Here is a 10,019-nt window from a genome sequence, read left to right as displayed (position 1 = left end):
TGTAATACTGTATGTTTAAACTGGACACAATTAATGGGCTAAATCATCTTTCTTGCTAAGCACACACACACAAAGGTGTTTGGACATTTCTTGGCATGGCCCTCGTTGAGTTTTTTTAATCAGGGTTAATAACTCCATTCGGAGGAAACACCTTTGCTATGCGGAAGTGCCAAGTTGTCATTTCCGTACACTGAGCAGTCAGAGCCAAATTCCTTAGAGGAGTCTAGAACCGCGATAGCCAAATTTATGTTCCGTCGCACGACAGTGTCTCGTCCTCGAAAATAGCAGGTTAAGTTTAAACGAGGTTCAGGATTCAGTTTAAAGCACACTCAGCCTGTATCTAAATTAGCAGCAACAAGACCATTGTCCAGAAGTTTGCGCACAACAGAGCGAGACGTGTGATTTATGGCGAATACTGTACAAGACCTATACCAGTGAGATAAACATGACAGTGGAAAACGCAAACAATAGACTAACTGAATTTAAGACCTAGTCCCTCTAAAACTGCATAACCTTGCCCTATTGTCATTCATTGCACAATGAATTACGCACAGCGAAAATGGCCGATATACAAGCTCAGAATGCGCCACACGTTCTCGCTCACGCATTTAAATGTGTGGTCTAACGAATACATATGAAAACACGTTACTTTGTTATTCAGTGTAGGTTTAAGATTGCTAATGCAACAGCAATAAGTAAAGGATTATTACATGAACCACTCCATACTGGTTAACAAGCTAAAAGCAATTGGTTTCGATAGCACATCAGTGAGCTGGATGCAATCCTACCTGGAGGGGAGAGAACAGATGGTGGAAGTGAACGGAACACTGTCCCCCCCCCTCCCAGTGAGCTGTGGCGTTCCACAAGGAAGCATACTAGGGCCTCTACTGTTCCTAATATATGTAAACGACATGACTTCAGCCTGTGACTGCAACTTGTTCCTGTTCGCAGATGACTCAGCACTGCTGGTCTCGGACAGGGACAAACTGCAGGTTGAAAATGCCCTCAGCTCTGAACTCGGTAGAATCTGCACCTGGCTCGCTGATAACAAACTATCTTTACACCTGGGAAAAACTGAATCCATTCTCTTTGGCTCTATTAGTAATCTCAGCAAGGCAAATGGCTTCTTGGTTAGAGTGGGTGACAATGTTATCACACGTAAAGATGAAATTACCTACCTAGGTTCCATCCTGGAGGCTAATCTTTCCGGTGATAAAATGGCCACCAACGTAATCAAAAAAGTCAACCATAGAACAAGATTCCTCTACAGGATCTCCTCACTGGTCAACAAAAACACCTTGAAGACCTTAACAGGAGCCCTTGTACAGGGTTTCTTTGACTATGCATGCACCTCCTGGTACCACAGCACCTCAAAGGCCCTTAAAACCAGGCTCCAGACTTCCCAAAACAAACTGGTCAGGCTCCTACTTGATCTAGCCCCCCGAACCCACCTCACCCCTGCCCACTTCGACAGGCTGGAATGGCTTAGGGTCGACGACAGAGTACAGCAACTTGCAATGGGTCTGGTCCACAAGATTCGATACACCACCAAGATACCCATGTACCTGTCTAGATACTTCCTTAATGTTAACGAAGTCCACACCCACAACACCAGAGGGAGTGCAACAAACCATGTACAACCCAGATTCGGCACAAACAAGGGACTAAATTCTTTTCGCTCCTATGCCACCAAAATGTGGAACGCCCTACCAACTGTCATTAAGACATGCGAATCCCTTGACTCCTTCAAAACCGCTCTCAAAGGGCACCTACGGATGGCTGCAATTCGAAACTGGCCCCCGTAAAATCTGAATCCCCCCCCCGCCCCCCCCTTTTTTCCCCTCACTGTATATTTTTCTTTTCCCTTTTTACCTCCTTTTTGATGAATTCCTGTTCTGTCTATAGAAGTGTCTATTTGTACGTCTCTAAATGTTTTGATGATTTGAACATGGTGGACCCTGTTGGAAACAAGTGTAATGCTTAATTGGGTCGTCCACTCACAGTTAACAGCCTTTGTATTGAGTTTGTGCTTGAAATGTACTGTAATTCTGCAAACTGTTAATAAATTCTTCAATCAATCAATCAAACATTTTATGTGTGATGTTTGCATAACCACCCCCACCCACACAAATTGCCTCTTTTCAAGTTGAAATTCATGCACATTTTTATTGAACAGTTATATAAAATACTTTTTCCATAGTTGCAAGTGCATGCCTCATCTGCCAACAGTTTTGAAGTTAAATTACAAAAGCAAGGCTTCATGTTGTGTAGTGAATTACTTGGGCACTTAAGCAGTTCTTAAAAAAGTTTGAAGTTTTTTTTCTTCCTTGTTTCATCTTAAAGTATTGAGCAGTATCAAACCTGTAACTGATATACAAAGCAGAGACCCAAATAATAATAATAGTAGTAGTAAGTAGTAATAATAATAATAATAATAATTATAATAATAATAATCAAATTACACTTTCTGTGGCACATTTACAAAACAGAACAAAACTGATTAAACCGTTACATGACACCAACAGCTATCATGCATTTTGAGTTTCCACATGTAACCACACCTCACAAGAATTGTCAAACATGCTTAATTGGACTGTGTGCACGTACAAGCGTGGGTTAAAAATATGACTTCCTCATTCATCGTAGATAGGTAAATGCTTCAATTACAAAAGAAGTTGAAGGCATCGCATTATTATGGTGTTAATTTAAAGTATGCAGGTATACGTTTCCAGTATATGATCACTAAAGCGCAATATATTTCAAACCAGGCCTCTACAGCCACGGTATTCAATTTCTCTATCTCACTTTGATTTTTATAAAACATGCATAGGCAGACATCTTTATTGTACTCTTAGTTTTTACACAATATAGGTTCTCTATTTTTTTTCTTCTTACTTTGTTCGCAATACTTAAAAAGAGAGAGAAAAATAAAAACACTCAAGATTTCCAGCAAGCCACAATAAATCTACCCCCCCCCATTCCCCAAAAAGAGACAAAAAAATATTTGCAAATGACAGAGAAATGTAAATTCCAGTTATGAAACTCAACAAAATAGGTATTCATTACCAAGTAATTTTTAGCCATTATACAGAAAAATCAGGTCAAAGCACACACCAAAGGAACCTGAGGTAAGCAGAATCTGTACAAAACCAGAAAACGTTCCATTATTTGGCATTTCGACAATGTTGCAACATTCTGTTTTTAAGACTGCCTAATTCATTTCAGAGCTATTGTTTTTCTTTTATATAAGAATAGCAAAAAAAGTCATCAATAAATAGTCCTCATTTAGTTTGTACACCCTTATATGTTAAAAACATAATCTTATGTTCTGTCTTTTTTTTTTAGTGCTGTATTTTGTAAACGTACAATAGTTAGTAAGAAGTTACACAAGCCTTACCATTTCCTTGTAAATGAGCGAGGGCCCTTCGATAAAAACATTGTTACTTCTCTGATGTTACTCTCTCCCTCTTTCCTTCTCCCCCTCCATCTTCCATCGACATACCGTATGTGTGTTGTGTACAATCACGTTCGTGGCGGCGCGATTGTTCCGAAATGTGAACCCACAATAATTTAGCAGATTGTTTGACTGTGTGTGAACTAAAGATTCTTTTTTTTTTCTCCTTTGAAGGCATACCCAAAAAGACTAGCAAGTGAGATGTCACGCGCCCTGAACCCCCCACCCCCCGCACGCATTCTGAGAACTCAGCCTCTCCACACACCTCTCTGCTTCTCCATCGATCCCTTCTTTGTCCCCGTTTGTTTCTGCGGTACCGGCCGAGACGAGGATGAGGGTGGCATGCCCCACGACCACGCCACACCACACTGGCAAACCCACCCCACACCCCCATCCCCAGCAGTCATGTTGGGCCCTAACCCAATACCTCCACCTGTCCGGGAGGAGCGGAGGGGGGGTCCCCTCACTGGATGTTGCTGCTGCCACTGCTGCTGCCGCTGCTGCTGGTGGTGGTGGTGGTGGTGGTGGGGGTGCCCCCCTTGGCGTCCGTGCCGTTGGTCTCCGAGGACAGCGCCTTGTTGAGCGAGTTGAGGCTGGCGTCGGTGGGCAGCATGTCCCTCCGCGGGGGCATCCTCTCGTTGACGCGGTCCAGGCCTTTGGCCTCGGCGAAGCTCGTGATCTTGTGCTGGGGCGAGAAGCCCTTGATGGCTGTTTTTGAGCGTGAAGGAGAGGGAGGGGGGGCGGGGGGTGGGAGGGGTTTGAGAGAGGGAGAAAACAAAAAAACATTCAGGAGTGGTTGAGAAGCGAATGAGGGATTGTCGTTAACAAAAAATTAAAACGGGCCGGCACTTTTCTTGGGACACACTCGAAATATGTGAAAAATGTGCTTGTGTCTGATGTTTGGCTTCATTGCATATCACCGATTGTAAGTTTGATTTTTTTTTTAAAGATGTTGCGTAATTCTGATTGACAGTTCAGATAAGTATCTCGACAGGCCTAATGCTCCACATTAATCTTCATTCATCTGTAATGAGCCCGAAAGAGTACTGCTGAAAGAGGCATTAACAAAATAGAGTGAAAAGTGTGCGAACTAATAACTAAGAACTATCAAATGTTTTACTTTCAAGGTCACCCAAAATGAGTTAGACCTGTAAGGGTCCATTTGGAACCCCCTCAAGGAACCTGAGGGTCACTGGACCCCACTTAGAGAGTGCAGTACTTGGACCACAGAGAATATTAGCTCCAGCCTCAATAGTCAGTTTGAAAAGTGAAGATTCTGCTTAAAGCTTTTATAAGCTTTTGATGCGGCCTTGCTTGCCATCTCCATATTTGATCTTTCATATGACCACCATGTTTCACTAATCAGGAAATCTCGGAATTATTCTTGGCAACACTGAATATGATGATCAGGTATATACAATGCATTATAATCACATTTAGCCTATAATGCATTATACCTGACCTCCACATAGCCTATAATGCATTATACCTGACCTCCACATAGCCTATAATGCATTATACCTGACCTCCACATAGCCTATAATGCATTATACCTGACCTCCACATAAAGTGTTCCTATAATGCATTATACCTGACCTCCACATAAAGTGTTCCCCTATAATGCATTATACCCGACCTCCACATAAAGTGTTCCCCTATAATGCATTATACCTGACCTCCACATAAAGTGTTCCTATAATGCATTATACCTGACCTCCACATAAAGTGTTCCTATAATGCATTATACCTGACCTCCACATAAAGTGTTCCTATAATGCATTATACCTGACCTCCACATAAAGTGTTCCCCTATATTTTTCTAAGCGGCAGCTGTGTGATGTAGTTTTTTCTAGTAAAGGTGGCGACTGGTCATAATGCTGTCACAGACCGGTAAGAGCCATTTTCCAAACGCTGGTTGATTTCATTGTTAGCATACATTCTCTTCTGGTCCAAGTACAGTAAGATGCTAATTTTATATATATATATATATATATATATATACACCAAACTTACCCTTCACGTCACAATTAACTCTTCTACCATAAAGCAATAGTTTAATTTGCGCGTAAATGTATTCATCGTGTTGAGCATGAAGCATTTTAAGGGCTTAACACACGGGACAGTTAATACAAGTAAGAAAAGGACAACTCATTTGGGGAAACAGTGACAACACAATATCAATGTAGTACCAATTTATCAAAGTGATATTAACCCGAAGAGAGGACCTTCTAAAACTACACATTGGGGATGCTCCTGGCATTAGGGTCAATAGGTGTTCTCTGTGCCATCAAAAAATAATAATAAAAGTTAAATAACACTTACATTCATGTCCAATCAAAAATAATTGTTGCTTGAAATAAAACGAATGTGTTTGAAACGCTAATTTATTAAGTTTGTTTTAAAAAGAAAAGGACTGCCATTTCACTGAAATGTGTGTCCTGCGGACAAACATTAAGGACATAGTCATTATAAATAATTAAATAATTACATAATAAAAGGCACAAAAAAAACAGAAAAAACACCCGGCGACCCCAAAACAACCAGAGCTCCACACTAGACCACATCACAGATTAAAACACAAAAGATTGACAAAAAGGAGAATGGTCAAAGAGAAGACAAAAAGATATGAGATTTTTAAAAGAAAATGTACAAGAGTGAAGTTCACTCCTACGAAGGTATTTCCACAGAGCTCAATATATACAGACACACTACAAAGAAGGTACTTGGGGTGCTAACGACTTGTTACGCCTGGTTGGAGCATGCAGCAAGTACTGGGAGTTCATTGGTCCATTTGAGGGGTGGATGGATGTCCCAAACGCTATTTTCAAAGTTGGATCGAATTAAATGGAAAACGGGATTGAGGCAAACTCATGTGATTTTGCCACGGTTGGTAAATAAATATGAGCCAATTTGGCATATACGTAAATCAAACGAATAGAGTATGTTTACAGGTGCGTATTGATTTAAAGACAAACCCCTGCGTAGTTGTATTCAATCTAGTGAGATTACGTTCCATATCGTTGATGTCCGGAAGAAAACAAGACAACTAATGTTGTCTTTTCTTAGGTTCTTACATATTTATTTTTCATAAATTGTTGCTGTTGAACACCCTTTACATCTGTGTTGGTGAAAAACATATTGAACCAATGGAAAAGTATTAAAAAGTGCTTCGGCGAAAACCTCCCAACTCCACTTGAGCTGGATGTCTTTTCATTTCCTGAAAACATTAACATTTTGGAGTTAAGTGGTTTCTTCCAGACAGCAGAGATATATTACACTATTAATTTGTTTAAATCGTGAATACACCCACCTCTCATAGTGCTCTGTGCTGTAGTGGTGGTAAGAGTTAAGTATAGCATTTTCTAAAAGGGGATTCTTTGCTGAATTGAGGGACACCATGTTTTGTTTAGAACACAAATTGGATGCGGGTGTGTGGAGAGAGGAGGCTTATGGGTAGTGTAGTTGCTTTGCTGCATAGCACAGGTCAGACACAGGTTATTAGCAACTCACAGCAGTGAACACAACACAGCAGGGCAGGGCCACGGAGGAGCCACATGAAGAAAATAAGCAAGAAAAAGTGTCTTGACACTGCAACGCACCGTCCTCTAGGGGGTGCTAAAGAGGAATCACTGAACAATTCCAACGTAAATAGCAGCTGGCAAACTACTATTTAGCTCACAGTTGAGGTTGTTCTTGCGCCACAGGTGGTTTTAAATTACATTTTCTTTTTGGAGAGAAGAAAATCCAATTATCGGGTGGAATATATTTTTCCCTATCCAATTCAGATGTACAACTATGGCGAATTTCACAATATGCTATTGCAAAAACAATACACAACTGCTTCAATTGTTTCAAAGGGGAAATGTGATTGTAAACATTCATAGCAAGATTTAAATGTTATCGTGAGGGCAGAGCAGAGGCTAGAGATGATAAGATAAAGGTGAAAGATGCAGAAAGTCTAAAAAAAAAGAAAAACAAAACCGCAACAAAAGATGATGTAGTTGCCTGGGCATCTGAGCATTTCCAACATCTTCCTGCAAAACAAAAAAAAGTCTACAAAGCCTCCTATAGCTTAATAATGTCCAGGTGTAGTTCAAGCTTATGCTCGAGTCTATTTGGGACCGGGTGCATAATGATAATTCTATTTTAGCTGTTCCGGTTTAGAGTTGGAGAAGAATGGCTAACTCCCTGCCTGTAGCAGTTCAAACAGCTGTCAGCTGATCTGAAATATTCCCGCACATTTAATCCTTTTTTGGTGTGTGTGTGTGTGTGTGTTTATTTAAGATTCTCTGGTTATTCAAGGCCCACAGGACATCAATTAACATTATTTCATGTAAAAGAGACTAATTTCACTTCTTAGAGACTAAAAAGTGAAAGGGATGAAACCTCAATCCTAATCCCTATTATTGCAAAGCATTCGAGTTAAACTGGCATTACAGAGAGGCTTCCATTCCAGGGAAAAGCTTGTTGTGCAAACTAACCATTTCAGAGAAATAGGATTATTGACTGATGTGGTAAATCTTCAGTGAGCTGAAGATTACCACAGCTGACAAAATGCATCCTAATGAGATTCCCCTAGTAGTATCATTTACTTTGCACTCACAAAAAAATAAAAAAGAATAAATAAAAACAGAATTAAATGAATTCACAGTTTATGAAATCTGATAATGAAAATCTGTGCTATGAAATAATTTCCCCTTTAAAACAAAGTGCACAACTTGTAGGATTTCCGTACTTACTTACTTTTTCTTTTTGTGTTAATAATTGTGCCACAATTTTGTTAGCCCAAACACCCAACACACTCTACTCAAGCACCAGCGAGATGGATGGAAAAAAACCCAACGGGAGCCCAACTGTCTATTGCGTTCACAGCAACAGAAGAGGGCGGCCAGCCCCATTTACCTTCGTCAGCCTCAATAGCTTCAATAGTAGCTGAAGAGAAGAACAGGGGGGAGGGGGGTTGCAAAACGAATGAGAAGTGAGCAGAGGAGTTCCATTTATTTGTTTGTTTTTTTGTTTGTTTTGTCCCAAGAACAATGAGAAGAGAGAGAGAGAGAGATAGAGAGAGAGAGAGCCAATGCCAGACAACACTTAATGTTAAAGAAAACAGCCTCGTTTGTGGACACTCAGACACATAGACCCACGAATGTTAGCAAGGGGGCGGGGCGGGGGGAGGGGGGTGGGGTTGGCGCGCTGGGGGAGGAAGAGGAGGATGAAGAAGAAGACAGGGAGGGTGGAAACAGATTTTTTTTCTTTCAGACTTCCAAATCTGTTGGGTGGAGGGAGGGCTTCACTGTAGGGAGGAACGTTCATGGAACTCGACCTGAACTTGAACCCGAATCGCTTGATTAAACGGATGGTTTAATCAAAGTCTAAACTGTGGGGCTGGAAGGTGATAAGCAGGAGTGCATGAAGATCACAATGGGGATAACGACTGGAGGCAATTAAGACCAGAGGCTTGGATTGTTCTTACCTTGTTATGATCAAACTAGTCCACTATATGAATTGTTTCGCTCCGTTGTGCAGTTTAATAGCAAATTAAGAAGTAAAAATAGGGTTCCATTGTAACGGGGAAACAGCTCTCAAAGTTGCCCTTTCAGCACATAAACGAACGCAACAAAAGTGGATTCTGACAATATATCACATTAGGAAAGTGAGCACGTAATGTTTTTTTTAAATTAAAGCGTATTATTGGAACGTTGCCTGCTGCTACCATAGGCAGCCATTTGATCATAACAAGGTAAGAAAATCATCCAAACCTCTAAAAAGTGGTCTTGCCCTTTAACCTGGTTGAGCTAATTGACCAACGTTTCCCAAAACATGATTTTCAAGGAAGCCATTGGCTTCAGTTCATTTCAGTTCATTTCAAGTCCCTTGCAATAAACTTGCAAGGGACTTGAAACCTGCTTGAGATGGGCAATATTATTGCATTGCATTGCTTCTCCCCCCCCCCCCCCCCCCCCCTGGGGAAAATAAACTTATAAGCTAGAATATTTCATGATCTCAAAGGGATGTCCCTTCAATAAAATCTGTAAAAATCAATTATGTTTGTCCCTCATTGACTAAATCATGCTAAGTTCAGCAAAATCTTTTACGGGACAGTGTTCTTTTTATGTGCATTACAATATATTGCCATGAGCAGTGACAAGACAATGATATACTACTGCCACTTTTGTGTCCTAGTGATTAACAACATTCTAAAACACACAGCATATAAAATATAATTGCTTGTAGTTGCGGTTACAACAGGCAGCTTGAACAGATGTCACACTCAGTGTTCTGGGGGCGGGGCTGGACAATTAAACCAAAACGTATATCCTAACCGAAATTTAATTAGAACTTCTAACAGACTCTTGTGGGTTCATCGAATAGAAGCCGCTTTTTGTTTTTTTTGCGAGAATGTAAAAAAACAAGGCTTATTATATATCAACGAATCGATGCCAAAAAAAGGTCGAATAGAATTTTTATAAACGGCTAAATCGATTAGTCAGATAACACTTAAGATAACACTTTCACTTAAGCTCTCTGTTATACAGTACGCCGTACAATTGTGGCATGCAACAAT

The 10,019-nt window shown here is 40.6% G+C and overlaps 1 protein-coding gene across 2 annotated transcripts in view; it reads right to left on the bottom strand.

Annotated features, from left to right (window-relative positions):
* Window positions 1-2,138: 2,138 nt before the first annotated feature.
* Window positions 2,139-10,019, bottom strand: part of LOC306914210 (protein phosphatase 3 catalytic subunit alpha) — a 102,128-nt gene continuing 94,247 nt past the window's right edge. The window contains exons 13-14 of one of the 2 annotated variants that reach the window (XM_079491192.1): window positions 8,357-8,386; window positions 2,139-4,162 (exon numbers count right to left, since the gene is read on the bottom strand). In XM_079491192.1, the coding sequence (XP_079347318.1) occupies window positions 3,918-4,162; window positions 8,357-8,386 (275 nt within the window). In that variant the 3' untranslated portion in view covers window positions 2,139-3,917. The remainder of the gene's footprint in view (window positions 4,163-8,356; window positions 8,387-10,019) is intronic. The other variant, XM_079491193.1, reaches the window with a different exon arrangement.

Source organism: Electrona antarctica, assembly GCF_951216825.1.
Source record: "Electrona antarctica genome assembly, chromosome: 21".
Classification (NCBI taxonomy): Eukaryota; Metazoa; Chordata; class Actinopteri; order Myctophiformes; family Myctophidae; genus Electrona; species Electrona antarctica.
This window is presented reverse-complemented; position numbering and strand designations above follow the sequence as displayed.